Source organism: Lissotriton helveticus, chromosome 7, assembly GCF_964261635.1.
Source record: "Lissotriton helveticus chromosome 7, aLisHel1.1, whole genome shotgun sequence".
In the NCBI taxonomy this organism is placed as follows: domain Eukaryota; kingdom Metazoa; phylum Chordata; class Amphibia; order Caudata; family Salamandridae; genus Lissotriton; species Lissotriton helveticus.
Window position 1 is genome coordinate 1,936,969,301 of NC_136068.1, and position 19,137 is coordinate 1,936,988,437.

The 19,137-nt window shown below is 50.2% G+C and overlaps 1 protein-coding gene across 1 annotated transcript in view; it reads right to left on the minus strand.

Moving 5' to 3' along the window:
* Positions 1-19,137, minus strand: part of LOC144769996 (butyrophilin subfamily 1 member A1-like) — a 156,804-nt gene that overhangs the window by 129,007 nt on the left and 8,660 nt on the right. The window contains exon 2 of the mRNA XM_078654192.1: positions 12,161-12,256. Coding sequence (XP_078510318.1) covers positions 12,161-12,256 — 96 coding nt within the window. The remainder of the gene's footprint in view (positions 1-12,160; positions 12,257-19,137) is intronic.

The following is a 19,137-nucleotide window of genomic DNA, read 5'->3' on the forward strand; positions in this document are numbered from 1 at the left end:
GATTCCAGCGTCAGTCGCCCTGGCCGCGGCGCCACACCTGGATGAGTATGTACTTGTATCAGTGATTGTATAAGAGAGTAAGTATGCATTTGTGACTGAATAAGTGATGTGGTGTTTGTATAACGGTATAGCGGTATAGCGGTATAACAGTATAGGTGAGTAAATGGGAGTATGATTGATTCCTTCCATGACTGAGTACATGTGTTAGTAACTCTGAATGAGTGGTGGTGTGTGAGTATCTGCATAGGTGTATGAGTACATATGATAGTGTAGTATTGATGAGTGCATGTATGAGTGATTGTATGGGTGAATGAGTGGATGTGTATGTGGACCTAGGAATCAGTGAGTGCGTATCTAGTAACTGGTATTGGTGTGTCAATGGTTTCAAAAATGGTAGTCTATATTTTACAGTGGGTGCCTCAAAGTTATATTAGAGTGTGAGGAGGTGCATCAAATTTTAACGTGGATGATGTAATCAGTAATATCATTTGAGATGTCATCAGTGATGTCACTGACCATGTCATGATTGATATAATATGTGACGTCATCAGCAGTACACTGTGGGTGCGCGATTTATAGTTAGCTGAACTATCTATAATGGGGAATCTCTATGGTTTTCTACGAGAGAAATGCCCAACTAACTATAGCGTCCCTGAAACCTATGTTTTTTTCACTGAATTTCTAAGGTGTTTTAAATGCTAATTTCTGACTATAATATACCAGTAGCATTTCCATAATGGTGGAGAAAGGTCTCCGAAATACCTCTTAGCAATCCCACTGTGTGGGATTTACTGGCGGTAACAGGAGGAGTAGTTAGCCCCCAACGTCAACCTTGGGCGCCAACTATCCCTTTTATTACCACCAATAAGTTCCACACAGCAGGATTGCTAAGTTCTTATATTAGTCCCCTCCCCCTCCCTACACCACTGTGCAAACGTGCCCCCTAGCATGTTGAACGTTGAGGGATGAAGTCCACTTGAATCTGAGGGTCCCTGGGGGTAAACTAGCCCACCAGGTACTTCCAGGAAGCGGCACACAGGTGCGTAGGAGAGAGGTGTTCCGAGGCCATGCCCCTTTTTACACCTCTCTGCGACGTAGCTCATGGGCGCTTACTAGAGGTACCACGTGGGCTCGTTGGACCCAAGGGACCCTCAGGATTCAAGGGGACTTATTCTCCCACCTCCCACCACAGTGGTGCAGGGAGGGGGCGGGGCCTCATGTGACAAGTATGCAAACACGCCCTGTGGCACGTTTTAAGTTGGGAGATTAAGTCACCTTGAATCCTGAGGGTCCCTGGGGGCCAACTAGCCCACCAGGTCCCTCCGGTATGCGCCAGGAGGCTGCATTGTAGAGAGGTGTTCGGAGGCCATGCCCCTTTTTACAACACTCTGCAACACAGCTCCGGTACCTGGTAGGCTAGTTGGCCCCCAGGGACCCTCAGTATTGATGCGTGTCCCCCTCCCGTGGCCAATTCCAGGCCCTGGGAACTCCATCCCCTGTGGCATTGCCAAATATTTTTTTTATGGAGGGGGGCGGCATAGCCCCCCTCCTCATGGCACTTCGAGGTCCCGGGGACCCCATCCCCCGAGGCCGTCCTTTTTTTAAGTTTTTTTTTTTGTTTTTGTTAATGGTGAGGGGAGCGGCGTGGCCTCCCTCTTAGGCCACTGGTAGCCCCGGGAACCCCATCCCCTGGGGTTGGCCCTCACATTGAGGACCGTAGGGGGTTCCCCAATCCCCCCACGGTCCCGCCGTCTCCCCGCCTCCTGTGGGAGCCGGCATTGCTTTCCCATATGGGGAGTAGCTAACATGATGCTCCAGTGTGGGGGGATTGGGACTCCCACACTATTTTTTTAATAATGCCCCAGACATTTGACCCCCGGGGCAAATTACCATATTTACCACGGGAGACCGTGTTTCTTATTTTTTTACATAGCTAGGATGCGCGGATCCTACACGCATCCCGCTATTTAAAAAAAAAACATTTTGGGACCCCCTGTGCAGGTTTAGGGGGTCAGGGTGTGTCTACCCAGCCCCCTTTTCGAGTTTTGCTGTGTTTGTTTTGTGTTTCTTGTGCCTCGGTTCTACCGAGGCAGAAGATGGCTGCCAACACTTCCTGATTTTCACTGTTGACAGCCAGCTCGTGCACGGCAGTGTGCGTGCAGGCTGCGCCTAGGCTACGTGGATAGATACGCGGATCCACGGCACCCATAGATATATATAAATTACTTTAACTGTCATTTTCTCAGGAACTACTGAATGGATTTACACCAAATAAGCAAAAGGCACAAGTCTGAACCAAGGACTACCTCTTTGCCAAATGTGGTGTAATTCCGTTCAATCAATCAATCAATCAATCAATATATCAATCAATCAATCAATCACGGCATTTGTATAGCGCGCTACTCACCTGGAAGGGTCTCAAGGCGCTGGGGGAGAGGGGTACGTTACTGCTCGAACAGCCAGGTCTTGAGCTGCTTCCTGAAGGCCAGATGGCGCCTCCATTTTGCTTGTGTTGTTGTTGTGCTGATCTTTAGCCCGCCCCGCCTCCCAGCTGAGACGCCCTCCCACTGACCAGAACAGCGCTCCACCACCGGAAAGCGCCGTGACTCGCTCCTGTCCCTTGGGCTGAGTGGTCGCTCCCCAGTGTCTTCCTGTGTCACTCGGTATCGTTGCTTTGCTGTTTGTTTGCTTATCTGCCTCATTATTGCTGCCTGCTGTGTGCCTGGTTGCCGCTCTGAACATTTTGCATTTGTATATTTAAAAGCGCCGCTTTTTCTGCATTTGCGCATTTCCGCTGGGCTCCCCCCTCCGCCTCCATTTTGCTTGTGTTGTTGTTGTGCTGATCTTTAGCCCGCCCCGCCTCCCAGCTGAGATGCCCTCGCCCCTCCCCCCCACCCTCCTTATATGACAGCTGTTCCCGCGCGCAGCGTTCACGCGCAGCGTCCGCGCCCAATCCGCGCCGAAGGTGCGCCAAAGGTAAGCCCGTCTATGCCCGTCCGCGCCTGGACCGCGCCCAGCGCCAGACCCCCTGCCCCTCGCGCTGCCCAGCCCCCCCGCATCACCTACGATGCCGCCGCCCTCCTAACCCTTAACCCCGGTCGCGCCCCCAACTGCGTCCAAGCCGCCCCCGGACAAACCCATGGACCTTTCTCCTGCTACTCCTGCAAATTCAGCGGCACTGACAACATCTCCGCTACGACCACCCCACTGACTCCCGACCCCAACCACCTACAATGCATCCTTCTCAACACCCGTTCAGTCCACAGGCACGCCATTGACCTATGGAATCTACTTGACACCACCTCCCCGGACGTCGCCTTCCTAACGGAAACATGGATGAACGCTTCCTCCGCCCCAGACATCACCATTGCCATCCCTGAAGACTATAAGATCACTCGCAAAGACCGTACCAGCCACACAGGAGGAGGAATCGCTATCGTCCACAAGAAATCAATCCGCATCTCAACCAGCTCTGACGCCAACCTCGCCAAATCCGAACACCTTCACTTCCAAATCCACATCGACCCCAAAACCACACTCAGAGGCACCCTCCTCTACAGACCACCAGGACCCCGCGCAAAATTCAGTGAAGACATCACGGACTTCATCACTCCACACGCGCTCCCCTCCAAAGAATACATCCTTCTGGGAGACCTCAACTTTCACCTTGAAAAGATCAACGACCGCAACACCACCACCCTCCTGGACAACCTCGCCAACCTCGGACTTAAACAACTGGTCACTTCCCCCACCCACATCGCAGGTCACACACTCGACCCCATCTTCACCTCCAGCAATCATGTCTCCTTCAGCCACGCTACGGATCTCCTCTGGACTGACCACAGCTGCGTCCACTTCACCTACAACAAGCCCAAACCCACCAACCACCTCCAACCAACTCTGCAAAGAAACTGGAACAAAATCACCACCGACCAGATCTCCTCATCGCTCCTTCTAAACACCCCAGCCCACTCCTCGGACCCAAACCTAGCCGCCGCCAACTTCACCCTATGGTTATCCAACACTGCCGACACCTTAGCACCACTGAAAAAACGCCAAAGCAAACCTGGCAACAAGAAGGCCTCATGGTTCAACGATGATCTTAAGAAGTCCAAGAAACTCTGCCGCACCCTTGAAAAAGCGTGGAAAAAAGACCCAACCAACAACACCAAGGACGCCTTCAAAAACGCCACCCGCACTCACCACCAACTAATCCGAAAGGCCAAGAAAACCGCATTCAAGGATCGACTTGACAACAACGCCCACAACAGCAAGGAACTTTTCAACATCGTCAAGGAGTTTTCCAATCCCTCGGCCAACTCCAACGACATCACCCCCTCTCAAGCCCTCTGCGACTCCCTAGCCTCATTCTTCCACAACAAGATTGCAGACATCCACAACAGCTTCGACAACCAACCCGGAGCCCAACCCACCCAACCACATGCTGAACACTCTCCCCCCGCGAACACCCTTAACGACTGGAACCCAATCTCCACTGAGGACACCATCCGCCTAATGAACTCCATCCACTCAGGATCCCCCACAGACCCATGCCCTCACCACATCTTCAACAAAGCAGACTCCGTCATAGCACCGCACCTCCGAGACGTCATCAACTGCTCCTTCAACTCCGCCACCTTTCCAGAAAACTGGAAACACGCTGAACTCACCGCCCTTCTGAAAAAACCCACAGCGGACCCCACCGAACTCAAAAATTACCGCCCCATCTCGCTCCTCCCATTCCCGGCCAAAGTCATTGAGAAAGCTGTCAACAACCAGCTCGCCGCTTTCCTCGAAGCCAACAAATCCCTCGACTCCTCACAATCTGGCTTCCGAGCAAAACACAGCACTGAGACCGCCCTCATCGCAGCAACAGACGACATTCGAACTCTACTGGACAATGGAGATACAGTCGCCCTCATCCTCCTCGACCTCTCTGCAGCATTCGACACAGTCTGCCACAGCACCCTTTTACAACGCCTCACCAACATCGGAATACATGGAAAAGCACTTGAATGGATCACTTCGTTCCTCACCGGAAGAACCCAGAGAGTCCGCCTTCCACCATTCAAGTCCGAGGCCACCGAAGTCATCTGTGGCGTACCACAAGGATCCTCTCTCAGCCCCACCCTCTTCAACGTATACATGAGCCCCCTCGCGACCATCGCCCGCCAACACAACCTCAACATCATCTCTTACGCGGATGACACTCAACTGATCCTTTCTCTCACCAAGGACCCCAGCACCGCCAAAACTAACCTACACGAAGGAATGAAAGAAGTTGCTGAATGGATGAAACACAGCCGCCTGAAACTGAACTCAGATAAAACAGAAGTTCTCATCCTAGGTACATCCCCCTCTGCATGGGATGACTCTTGGTGGCCGGAAGCCCTTGGAAAAGCACCCATCCCGACAGACCACGCACGGAACCTAGGCGTTATCCTGGATTCTTCCCTTTCAATGAACAGACAAGTCAGCGCCGTATCCTCATCTTGCTTCAACATTCTTCGCATGCTCAAAAAAACATTTCGATGGATCCCCACCGAAACCAGGAAAACAGTCACCCATGCCTTGGTCACGAGCCGACTGGACTACGGAAACACCCTTTACGCAGGCACTACCGCTAAACTCCAAAAGAAACTCCAACGAATCCAAAACGCCTCAGCCAGAATCATATTAGACATCCCACGCAACGAACACATCTCTGGTCATCTGAAAGACCTCCACTGGCTACCCGTCAATAAGAGAATCACTTTCCGACTGCTAACCCACGCACACAAATCACTCTACGACATCGGACCAGAATGCCTCAACTCAAGACTGTCCTTCTACACCCCCTCCCGCCAACTTCGTTCCTCCAGCCAAGCCCTCGCCACTGTACCTCGCATCAACAAGACCACCATGGGAGGCAGATCCTTCTCTTACCTGGCTGCTAAAACACGGAACTCACTCCCCACTCACCTTCGCCTTACCCAGAACCACCTAGCTTTCAGAAAGCAACTTAAAACGTGGATATTTGACAAGTAATCCTCCCCCCCTCCTTAGCGCCTTGAGACCCTCTGGGTATGTAGTGCGCTATATAAATTCTTTGACTTGACTTGACTTGACATGGTCTTGGGTCAGCCGAAGGTGGATGGGGAGGGAGTTCCATGTCTTGGCTGCCAGGTAGGAGAAGGATCTTCCTCCGGCGGTGGCTCTGCGGATTTGTGGTACGGTGGCGAGGGCGTGGCTGGTCGATCGTATCTGGCGGGTGGGCATGTAGAAGGTCATGCGGTCGTTGAGGTACTTGGGGCCCAGGTCGTGGAGAGCCTTGTGTGCGTGGGGAGGAGTCTGTAGGTGATTCTCTTGCTGATGGGGAGCCAGTGCAGGTCTCTCAGGTGTCCGGTGATGTGGCAGTGTCGGGGGATGTCCAGGATGAGTCGTGCGGAGGCGTTCTGGATGCGTTGGAGTCTTTTTTGAAGTTTGGCTGTGGTCCCGGCGTAGACGGTGTTCCCATAGTCCAGTCGGCTGGTGACGAGTGCCTGGGTGACGGTCTTCCTGGTTTTGGTGGGGATCCATCTGAAGATCTTGCGGAGCATGCGCAGGGTGTTGAAGCACGATGAGGAGACGGTGTTGACTTGTCGGGCCATCGAGAGGGAGGAGTCCAGAATGAAGCCCAGGTTGCGTGCGTGGTCCGTTGGTTTGGAAGTGGTGCCCAGGGCAGGGGGCCACCAGGAATCGTCCCAGGCTGAGGGCGATGATCTCAGGAAGAGGACTTCCGTCCTGTCTGAGTTCAGTTTCAGGCGGCTGTTCTTCATCCACTCGGTGACGTCTTTCATCCCTTCGTGTAGGCTGGCTCTGGCGGTGGCGGGGTCGTTGGCGTGCGATGGTTGTGAGGGGGCTCATGTAGACGTTGAAGAGGGTTGGGCTGAGTGATGATCCTTGTGGTACGCCGCAGATGACTTCGGTGGCCTCGGATCTGAACGGGGGAGGCGGACTCTCTGGGTTCTTTCGGCGAGGAATGAGATGATCCACTCCAGTGCCTTCTCTTGGATTCCGATGTTGCTGAGGCGCTGCACCAGGGTGCGGTGGCAGACAGTGTCGAACGCCGCAGAGAGGTCCAGGAGGATGAGGGCCGCTGTTTCCCCGTTGTCGATCAGGTATCTGATGTCGTCTGTGGCTTCGATTAGGGCGGTCTCGGTGCTGTGGTTGGCCCGAAACTCGGACTGCGAGGGGTCGAGGGATCCGTTCGTCTCGAGGAAGGCGGCGAGCTGTCTGTTGACGGTCTTCTCGATGACTTTGGCAGGAAAAGGGAGGAGCCAGATGTGGCGGACGTTCTTGAGGTCGGTGGGTTCCGCTGTTGGTTTCTTCAGGAGGGCGCTGAGCTCGGCGTGCTTCCAGCTCTCTGGGAAGGTGGCGGTGTGGAAGGAGGTGTTGATGACGTCCCGGAGATGGGGTGCGATGATGGTGTCGGCCTCGTTAAAAACGTAGTGGGGGCAGGGGTCGGTTGGGTATCCGGAGTGGATGGTGTTCATCGTGCGGGTGGTGTCTTCGGTGCTGACCGGGGTCCAGTTGCAGAGGGTGGTGGTGGGGGGCATTGGTTCGGTGGTTGGGTGCGTGGTCTGTGCATCGAAGCTGTTGTGTATGTCAGCGATCTTGCGGTGGAAGAACGAGACGAGTGAGTTGCAGAGGTCTTGCGAGGGAGTGATGTCGTTGTTTCCGGCGCTGGGGTTGGAGAACTCTTTGACGATGCTGAAGAGTTCCTTGCTGTCGTGGGCGTTGTTGTCCAGTCATTCTTTGAGTGCTGTCTTCTTGGTGGCGCGGATCAGCTGGTGGTGTTTGCGGGTGGCGTGCTTGAGGGCGGTCCTGTTGTCTGTGGTCTGGTCGTGCCACCAGGCTTTCTCGAGGGTGCGGCAGTTCTTCTTGGAGTTCTTGAGTTCGTCGGTGAATCAGGGGGTTTTCTTGCTGCCGGGTCTGCTGGGAGGGTTCTTTAGTGGTGCGAGGTCATCGGCGTAGGTGGTCAGCCACTGTGTGAGGTTGCGGGCTGCTTCGTTGGGGTCTGTTGTGCTGGTGGGAGGGTTCTGGCTGAGGGAGGTAGTGAGCTGCTCGGCGGTGATCTTGCTCCAGCTCAGGCGAGGAACCTGTTGCGGGTGGTGGTGGGTCGTGGTTCTTCTGAAGCTGAAGTGGACGCAGCTGTGGTCCGTCCAGTGGAGTCCGGTGGAGTGGCTGAAGGAGATGTGCTTGCTGGATGAGAAGACAGGGTCAAGCGTGTGGCCGGCGTAGTGGGTGGGGGTGTTCACCAGTTGCTTGAGTCTGAGGTTGGCGAGGTTGTCCAGCAGGGTGGTGGTGTTGCTGTCATTGTTGTTCTCCAGGTGGAAGTTGAGGTCCCCTAGGAGGATGTAGTCAGCGGAGGGAAGGGCGTGCAGGCTGATGAAGTCTGCGATGTCTTCACTGAATTGTGTGCGTGGTCCCGGGGGTCTGTAGATGAGGGTGCCTCTGAGGGTCGTTTTTGGGTCGGTGTGTATCTGGAAGTGGAGGTGTTTGGCGGCGGTGAAGGTTTCATCGGAGTTGGTCGAGATGCGGATGGTGTTCTTGTGGACGATGGCGATTCCTCCTCCCGTCTGGTTTACGCGGTCCCTCCGGGTGATCTTGTATCCGTCCGGGATGGCTATGGCGATGTCAGGCGCTGAGGAGGCGTTCATCCAGGTTTCCGTGACTAAGGCGACATCTGCTGCTGTTGTGTTGAGCAGGTTCCAGAGTTCAACGGCGTGCCTGTGGACGAAGCGGGTGTTGAGCAGGATGCACTTGAGGTGGTTGTTGCTGGGGTTTGGCTTGGTGTGAGTGGTGCAGGTCCGGAGGCAGGTGAACTTGCAGGCTTGGCAGGTGAAGGGTCCGTGGGTGCGTCTCGGGGTGGCTCGGTAGCAGGTGGGGTTCCGGCCGGCGTTGAGTGCGTTGAGGGTGGTGGGGTCATAAGTTCGTCGTGTAGGCTGGCTTCTGCGGGGGCCAGGGGTCCTGACGCTGGGCGCGGTCCAGGCACGGACGGGCGCAGACGGGCTTGCTTTTGGCACGCCTTCGGCGCGCAAAGGGCGCGCCCGCTGCGCGTGCACGCTGCGCGTGAATGCGGACTCCGCCATAAATGGCGTAGTGGGAGGGGCAGAGTGGGAGGGAGGAGCAGCTGGGAGGCGGGAGCGGGGTGGCGTGGGGAGGGGAACAGGTACAGAAGGCAAAAAGGGGGCGGGCCGCAGGGGAGCAGCGGCAGGGCGAGAAGACGGTGAAAATAAAAACCAGGGCAGAAACAAGAGCAACAAGCACTGCTAGCGAGCAGGAACAGGCAGGCAGGGGGACCGGGCACACTCAAGGAGAGCCGCACGGCGGGTGGAGCGACCGTCACCGACCAGAGTCAGTTCAGCAGTATATATGTGAAACGCGTAATGGCCGACTGAAATAAACGCAACGTTTATGCACTTAAAACTGGGTCCGTGTCTGCTTGCTGTTAGCATTCCTTGGAGGCGGCTTTTTGAGCAGCGAATTTGGATGTATATATATATATATATATGCAATTGGTGATCAAGGGCTTTTTGGGCCCGAAACGCGTCATGGCGACCAAGAGGGTGCACAGAAAATAAAAGCGTTGAAATTATCCAAATGGGTCCGTTCCGTTATTTAGCTTGCAGCTGCGTTTGCTGAATTCTCGGAGTTCCTGACATATATATATATATATGTATATGTATTTATGTATGTATGTATGTATGCATGTTGCATCTGTATTGTGTGAACCTAGCCAAAAAGGAAGCAAAGTGTTGTACAGGATCAGTGGCATGTATATTGTCAATGATAAGAGAACTAAAGGACCCCAGACATCCCCAGGAAGGGCCAGGCTTGCTTGGCGTACAACAAAAGTATTGTCTTGTTTCATGAGTAACAGATCATAACCTTTGGCTGTTTAGCCCTTATTTCACTCAGTCAGAGCCAGCGCAGGTATTCACAGTACTTGTACATTTCATCAGTGACCGCTCTTCACTAAGGCCCTTTCTGACATATCATCATTACTGGCCACAGCGCCCCTTTCAGGAGCTTTCCACAGCTACAAACACCCCGAACACTTAATCATCATCATCACCCTCATCATCATCAACAACAACGACTGTGGCATCTCCTTCATGAGCCTCCAATAGCTCTCAAGACTTCAACCACTTAATCATCTTTATCATTGTCACCTCGAATGACCGTGGTGTCTACTTCATGAGCTATCAACAGCTCTCAACACTCTTAATAATCATCATCACCATCATCATCTTTACCATTGTCAAAACCATTATTACCATCATCCTCACCAACAATGACTGTGGCACCTCCTTCAAGAGCCTCCAACAGCTCTCAACACTTCAAACACTTAATTATCATCATCATCATCACCTTCATCTTTGTCACCACGTATGACCGTGGTGTCTACTTCATGAGCTATCAACAGCTCTCAACACTCTTAATAATCATCATCCCCATCATCAGCAGCATCATCCTCACCAACAATGACTGTGACTTCTCCTTCAAGAGCCTCCAACAGCTCTCAACACTTCAAACACTTAATTATCATCATCACCTTCATCATTATCACAATGTATGACCGTGGTGTCTACTTCATGAGCTATCAACAGCTCTCAACACTCTTTATAATCATCATCACCATCATCATCAGCAGCATCATCTTCACCAACAGTGTTATGTTATGTTATGTTATGTTATAAGAGACTTATAATGCGCACAACTACTCTGGAGTATCCTGGCGCGATACGGACTCAGGCGTGTGGAAGGAGAAGATTAAAAGAAAGCTTGATTAAAAAGGTGTGTTTTGAGAAGTCTCTTAAAGGCACCGAGATTGTGCGTGTGACGTACGGCGACTGGAAGGCTATTCCAGAGCAAAGCTGCCTTGACCAAGAGTGACTGACCCCCCAATCTGGAGCGTCAAAAGCGGGGGGTGGCCATCAGACGGTGAGAGGCAGAGCGCAGAGAGCGTTGAGGGGTATAAAAGGCCACATGTTTCTTAATATAAGAGGGACCAGAGTCATGCAGGGCTCTATGTGCTAAGGTGAGGGCCTTGAACTGCACTCTCTGGGCCACCGGCTGCCAGTGAAGGTCACGGAGGTGTGCCCTTATACTGGTTCTTTTAGAGATGTTAAATAAGAGTCTTGCCACCGTGTTTTGGATCAGTTGGAGTTTGTTCACTAAATATCCCGGAATGCCAATGAAAAGCACATTTGCAAAGTCTAAACGGGACACTATAAGTGCCCGTGCTACCATTTCCTTGGCAGGCTGAGGAAGCAAAGTGAAAAACTCTACTAAGTGACTTGAGTGTGCCGAAACAGACACCCGTCAGTCTCTTGACGTGATCGTAGAATCTAAGATCCTTCCCGAACCAAACCCCCAAATTTTTTGCCGGACCTCCCTCCGAAAGTGGGCGGGGAAAATCGGAGGGCCACAAAGCCTCCACAAAGTGAGGTGGAAATTGGCTTCTCTTTCATGAGCCCCCATCAGCTCTCCACACTCTCAACACATCGAACACTTAATCATCATCATCACCACCATCCATTCTTGACCATGGCACCCCCTTTAGGAGCCTTCAACAGCTCTCAACTCTCTCAACACTTAAAATCACCATCATCATCCTCCTCTTCGACATCATCATAACCATCATCACCTTCACATTATCCTCATCACCAACAATTACTTAATACTAATAACCATAATCACCATCATTATCATTGTCACCATTGTCACACCCATTATCATCATCATCATCATCTTCACCATCCTCATTGCCATCATCATCATCATCATCATCATCACTAACCTTCAGGAGTCTTCAGGAACTGTCAACACTCACAACATTTAACACTCATCATTACCATCATCATCATCCTCATCATCATTAGCATCATCATCATCATCATTATTCATCATTGACTGAGTCGCCATCTTCAGGAGCCTTCCGCAACTCTCAGTGATCAGAACACTTTATTATCATCATCTTCATCATCCAGGAGAACGTACATATTAAGCAATGTTTAAGACAAACCTTTGAATCAGACATTACTGCTGAGGCTGACAGCCACCTCCAAACAGTAATTCTGTGGCTAAAATGGGGGATCTAATAGTATCTGAAAGTTAACTCCACACTTCTTACCCAGACGGTAGAGCACGATGCTTATGAATACGTTGACTGCAACCAACACTCCCAGGATTATCGCCTGCCTCATTAGACGAGGGATCTCCTGGCCACCTAGAGAGGAAATCACAGAATCCTGCATTAACTTTACATGTGGGAGTGGATCACCTGCCTGTAGCTGGAGGACCATATCATCAAAGAACTTGTAATAGCCTCAGTGAGTGTGTGTTTAATGAATAGCAGTGTGTTCTGGGACTGGTCACAGATTTTAAGTGTGCGCAAAACTGGTCAATATAGTGTGTGCCATGACTGGTCACTGAGTCTCGATGTGTGCCAAGATTTGTCACTGAGTCTCAGTGTAAATCCGTATTTGTAAAGCGCAAACTACTCACCCTTACTTATTTTTATTTTGTTTTTTTATTTAACAGAGTTTTGTATAGCGCAAATGTAACCTGAATCGGGTATCAGAGAACTTTACATAGCACCAGTTGCATTACATGAGGACACATTCATTTTTGTTAGGCACGGGGAGATTGAGTGCTTTTCCCAGGATCACAGGATGTTCAGCGTCATTACCGAGACCCAAACCCAGTTCCCCAGATTCGAGGTCCACCGCCATAGCCTCTAAGCCAAAGGGCTGGGGGCCATTGTGGAAATTTAGGGCCAGATGTAGGTGTCCAAATACCGGTCGGAAACGGGCAAAAATACCGAATTTCGGCCGTTTCCGACCGGTATTTGGACATTGGTATGTAGGGGCATGTAAAATTACAGTATCTGTAATTTTACCAAATCTGTAATTTTACCGATTCGGTAAAATACCGAATTGGTAAAATTACCGATTCTGCAATTTCAGATGTAGGTAGCACTGTTTTCAGTGCTACAAGGGTTTAAGAATTCTTAATTTACCACCAACTAGTAGTTCGTGGTAAAATAAGAAAACCATTTAAAAAGCATTTTTTTTTGCTTTTTAAACAGTGCCATGTTGCAGACATACATGCCCTAAGGGCATGTATGTCAGCAACATGTGCACCCATGCACAGTTGAGGGGTGCAACAGGGTGTCAAAGTGACACCCTGCCACCCTTCAGTATTTCCCCCAATTACCGAATCGGTATTTACCGATTCGGTAATTGACATTGATTCCTATGGGCCTCAAGGCCCATAGGAAACAATGGCATTTACAGACTCTGTAATTACCGATTCATTAATTACCGAATCATACCAATTCGGTAATTAATTCGGTAAATATACCTACATCCCGATTGCCAGTTCTTAAATACTGAATCGGTATGATTCGGTATTTAAGAATCGGTAATCGGGGATTACCTACATCTGGCCCTGAGTGAGATATTGCCCAGAGTCACCTGGTGCTGAGCTGGTTAATTGGAAAGAGAGAGTACGGTCCAGGAATCCCTAAGTCTGGATTTGAATCAAAATTACGTTTTTGTTTGGAGGAAAGTTGGCTCAAGGCTCTGGACCTTTCCAGCCTCTAAAGAAACAAAGTTATGCAAAGATTGTGAGCGTTTGAGCCTCCTTACTAATATTTTCATTCAATCCCATCAAAGGGCTGATTTTCCTCATTTGTTAAAGATACTACAGTGCCAGTTGGTTATACCACGGATTTAGCCAGAGACTCCTGACCTGACGATTACAGCTTTTCACAATCTCAAATATGATTATTGATTATGCATACATCACCATGTGACTATGAATGTATATAATACTTTGCTGCCTGGTAAAACAGAGCAGAGACTGCAAATTAGCCTTGAGAAAGCCCTTGCTCGACTCACCAAACAGGGCAAAACACGTGTTGACTGTTCCGTCCTTTGTTTTCAGAACCAATTGCATAATGGATAAATGAAAAATGAGCAAAACGTGGATGAAACATTGTGTTGACATCAATAAAAGGAACTCTGCTCATACAAACCAACTGGCACTGTAGTATCTTTAAAAAATTAGGAAAATCAGCCCTTTAATGGGATTGAATGAAAATATTAGTAAGGAGGATCAAACGCTCACAATCTTTGCTTAACATGGTGCTGAGCTGAGCTGCCGCTGGAGCGAGGGATCGAACCGTGAACCCTGTGCTCCGAAGTCAGCTGCCCTGGCCGCTGCACCACACCTCTCCACTCTCCAGTGTATGCCAAGACTGGTCACTGAGTCTCAGTGTTTCACAAGACTGGTCACTGAGTCTCAGTGTGTGACAAGACTGGTCACTGAGTCTCAGTGTTTCACAAGACTGGTCACTGAGTCTCAGTGTGTGACAAGACTGGTCACTGAGTCTCTGTGTGTGATTAGACTGGTCGCTGAGTCTCAGTGTGTGACAAGACTGGTCGCTGAGTCTCAGTGTGTGACAAGACTGGTGGCTGAGTCTCACTGTGTGACAAGACTGGTCCCTGAGTCTCAGTGTGTGACAAGACTGGTCCCTGAGTCTCAGTGTGTGACAAGACTGGTCGCTGAGTCTCAGTGTGTGACAAGACTGGTCCCTGAGTCTCAGTGTGTGCCAAGACAGGTCTCAGTGTGTGACAAGACTGGTCTGTGAGTCTCAGTGTTTCACAAGACTGGTCCCTGAGTCTCAGTGTTTCACAAGACTGGTCACTGAGTCTCAGTGTTTCACAAGACTGGTCACTGAGTCTCAGTGTTTCACAAGACTGGTCGCTGAGTCTCAGTGTTTCACAAGACTGGTCACTGAGTCTCAGTGTGTGCCAAGACTTGTCCCTGAGTCTCAGTGTGTGACAAGACTGGTCACTGAGCCTCCGTGTGTGACAAGACTGGTCCCTGAGTCTCAGTGTGTGACAAGACTAGTCCCTGAGTCTCAGTGTTTCACAAGACTGGTCGCTGAGTCTCAGTGTGTGCCAAGACTGGTCTCTGAGTCTCAGTGTTTCACAAGGCTGGTCACAGAGTCTCAGTGTGTGCCAACACTGGTCAATGTGTCTAAGTGTGTGACAAGACTGGTCCCTGAGTCTCAGTGTGTGATTAGACTTGTCACTGAGTCTCAGTGTTTCACAAGACTGGTCACTGAGTCTCAGAGTTTCACAAGACTGGTCGCTGAGTCTCAGTGTGTGCCAACACTGGTCAATGTGTCTAAGTGTGTGACAACACTGGTCGCTGAGTCTCAGTGTGTGATTAGACTTGTCACTGAGTCTCAGTGTTTCACAAGACTGGTCACTGAGTCTCAAAGTTTCACAAGACTGGTCGCTGAGTCTCAGTGTGTGACAAGACTGATCACTGAGTCTCAGAGTTTCACAAGACTGGTCACTGAGTCTCTGTGTGTGATTAGACTTGTCACTGAGTCTCAGTGTTTCACAAGACCGGTCGCTGAGTCTCAGTGTTTCACAAGACTAGACACTGAGTCTCAGTGTGTGATTAGACTTGTCACTGAGTCTCAGTGTTTCACAAGACTGGTCGCTGAGTCTCAGTGTTTCACACGACTGGTCACTGAGTCTCAGTGTGTGCCAAGACTGGTCACTGAGTCTCAGTGTTTCACAAGACTGGTCGCTGAGTCTCAGTGTGTGCCAAGACTGGTCACTGAGTCTCAGTGTGTGACAAGACTGGTTGCTGAGTCTCAGTGTGTGCAAAGACTGGTCCCTGAGTCTCAGTGTTTCACAAGACTGGTCCCTGAGTCTCAGTGTTTCACAAGACTGGTCGCTAAGTCTCAGTGTTTCACAAGACTGGTCCCTGAGTCTCAGTGTTTCACAAGACTGGTCCCTGAGTCTCAGTGTGTGACAAGACTGGTTGCTGAGTCTCAGTGTGTGCAAAGACTGGTCCCTGAGTCTCAGTGTTTCACAAGACTGGTCCCTGAGTCTCAGTGTTTCACAAGACTGGTCGCTGAGTCTCAGTGTTTCACAAGACTGGTCCCTGAGTCTCAGTGTTTCACAAGACTGGTCGCTGAGTCTCAGTGTTTCACAAGACTGGTCCCTGAGTCTCAGTGTTTCACAAGACTGGTCCCTGAGTCTCAGTGTTTCACAAGACTGGTCGCTGAGTCTCAGGGTTTCCCAAGACTGGTCCCTGAGTCTCAGTGTTTCACAAGACTGGTCGCTGAGTCTCAGTGTGTGCCAAGACTGGTCACTGAGTCTCAGTGTGTGACAAGACTGGTCACTGAGTCTCTGTGTGTGCCAAGACTGGTTGCTGAGTCTCAGTGTTTCCCAGGACTGGTCACTGAGTCTCAGTGTTTCACAAGACTGGTCGCTGAGTTTCAGTGTGTGCCAAGGCTGGTCACTGAGTCTCAGTGTGTGCCGAGACTGGTCGCTGAGTCTCAGTGTGTGACAAGACTGGTCACTGAGTCTCAGTGTTTCACAAGACTGGTCCCTGGGTCTCAGTGTGTGCCAAGACTGAACGTGCTTCTTAGTAGCTGCCAAGATTGACCAGCAGCCAACATTGAACAACAAACCTTACCGAACACCCAGAATGATCAGTGTGGTTTGATGCCAGCTAAGAATCTGTGAGGAAAAATGGGTGAACCTCAGTGTTTGCAGGTCTGGAAGTAAGTCTAAGTTTGATTCAACACAGGTCAGTGTCCCAGTGAGGAGACTGACTGGTGACTCTCAGTGTGTGCAATGTCTTGACCGAAACATACTGCATGAACCAATTAAGCATTATTAGTGCTCAACATAGCCTGTGGGTGTGTGTCATTGCTGACCATAACCTCTCAGCGTGTGTCAGTGCTGACCATAGCCTCTGGGTGTGTGTCATTGCTGACCATAACCTCTCAGCGTGTGTCAGTGCTGACCATAGCCTCTTGGTGTGTGTCAGTACTGACCATAGACTTTCATTGTGTGTCAATGCTGACCGTTGCCTGTCGGTGTGTGTGTGTCAGTGCTGACTATAGCCTCTGGGTGTGTGTCAGTGCTGACCATAACCTCTCAGTGTGTGTCAGTGCTGACCATAACCTCTCGGTGTCTGTCAGTACTGACCACAACCTCGCAGTGTTTGTCAATGCTGACCATAACCTCTCAGTATGTGTCAGTGCTCACCGTAGCCTCTCAGTGTGTGTCAGCGCTGACTATAGCCTCTCAGTGTGTGTCAGTGCTGACCTAGTCTCTTAGTGTATGTCAGTGCTGACCGTAGCCTCTCGGTGTCTTTCAATGTTTACCATAGTCTCTCGGTGTGTGTCAGTGCTGACCGTAACCTCTCAGTATATGTCAGTGCAGACCATTGCCTCTCAGTGAGTGCAAAAGCTGACCATTGATTGTCAGTGAGTGCCAAGAATGAGTTGCTGTCTCATTGTGTGTTGAGACTAGTCACTGATTGTCAGTGGATGTGTTTTAGAAAATCAATTATCGAAATATTGACCTGCACAAAATGTCAACTACCAACATAGAAGGTACACATACACAGGGAAGTATATATTTACTACTCTAACCCCACATCTACTTACCTTGACAATATTTTCCTAGATATTATTGTGGGGTTGATATATGTACAGATTAATATTACAAAAAACTATATATTTTGATACCAAGCCAATATCAGTCAGTGCCATGACAAGTCAGTGACTCTCAGTGTGTACAAAGGCTGGCCATTTACTCTCTGTGTGTGTCACAGTAACTCAGTAACCATCAGTGGGTGCCAGCGCTGGACAGTGACTCACTCTGTGTGCCAAAGCTGGGACCGTGACACTGTCAGATGGTGGCAAGAGAGGTTAATAATAGTCAGGCCTAGATTTACTAACACTTTGCACCATCATAAAGTGACACAAAGTGGTGCAAAGTGATACATTGGTATTTACTTTCCATTGGAAAAGGTATTTTGTGTCGGAAAGATGCCCTTTTCACAAAACGAAAAAACACTTTGCTCTGTTCTGTGTCACTTTGCACCAAGGGTGCGTTCTTGGGGTGTTATGTGGATGGATCGGCAAAAACCCTTATACATTTTTACAAAAAATCCAACTTACTGAGATAGTCAGACGAGGATTTACGTGTAAAGCTAACACCACCTTGAAGCAGGTGTTAAGAAGAGAAAATGTTTTTTTCCCTAAAACACCTATGGATTGCACATGTGTGGTGGGGCTCAGCACACGTCCTAATGATTGGGATCCTTCTGAGTTTAAGTATAGGACTTCACGCTGGAAGGGTCTGCTTCTACTACAAATCCTATGGATTGCATGTGTGTGGCGGGGCTCAGCACACGTCCTAATGATTGGGATCCTTCTGAGTTTAAGTATAGGACTTCACACTGGAAGCGTCTGCTTCCACTACAAATCCTATGGATTGCATGTGTGTGGCCTGCTCAGCACACGTCCTAATGACTGGGATCCTTCTGAGTTTAAGTATAGGACTTCACTCTGGAAGGGTCTGCTTCCAGTACAAATCCTATGGATTGCATGTGTGTGGCGGGCTCAGCACACGTCCTAATGACTGGGATCCCTCTGAGTTTAAGTATAGGACTTCACGCTGGAAGGGTCTGCTTCTACTACAAATCCTATGGATTGCATGTGTGTGGCGGGGTTCAGCAAGCGTCCTAATGACTGGGATCCCTCTGAGTTTAAGTATAGGACTTCACTCTGGAAGGGTCTGCTTCAGTACAAATCCTATGGATTGCATGTGTGTGGTGGGCTCAGCACACGTCCTAATGACTGGGATCCTTCTGAGTTTAAGTATAGGACTTCACGCTGAAAGGGTCTGCTTCTACTACAAATCCTATGGATTGCATGTGTGTTGCGGGGTTCAGCACACGTCCTAATGACTGGGATGCTTCTGAGTTTAAGTATAGGACTTCACGCTGGAAGGGTCTGCTTCAGTACAAATCCGATGGATTGCATGTGTGTTGCGGGGTTCAGCACGCGTCCTAATGACTGGGATCCTTCTGAGTTTAAGTATAGGACTTCACACTGGAAGCGTCTGCTTCCACTACAAATCCTATGGATTGCATGTGTGTGGCCTGCTCAGCACATGTCCTAATGACTGGGATCCTTCTGAGTTTAAGTATAGGACTTCACTCTGGAAGGGTCTGCTTCCAGTACAAATCCTATGGATTGCATGTGTGTGGCGGGCTCAG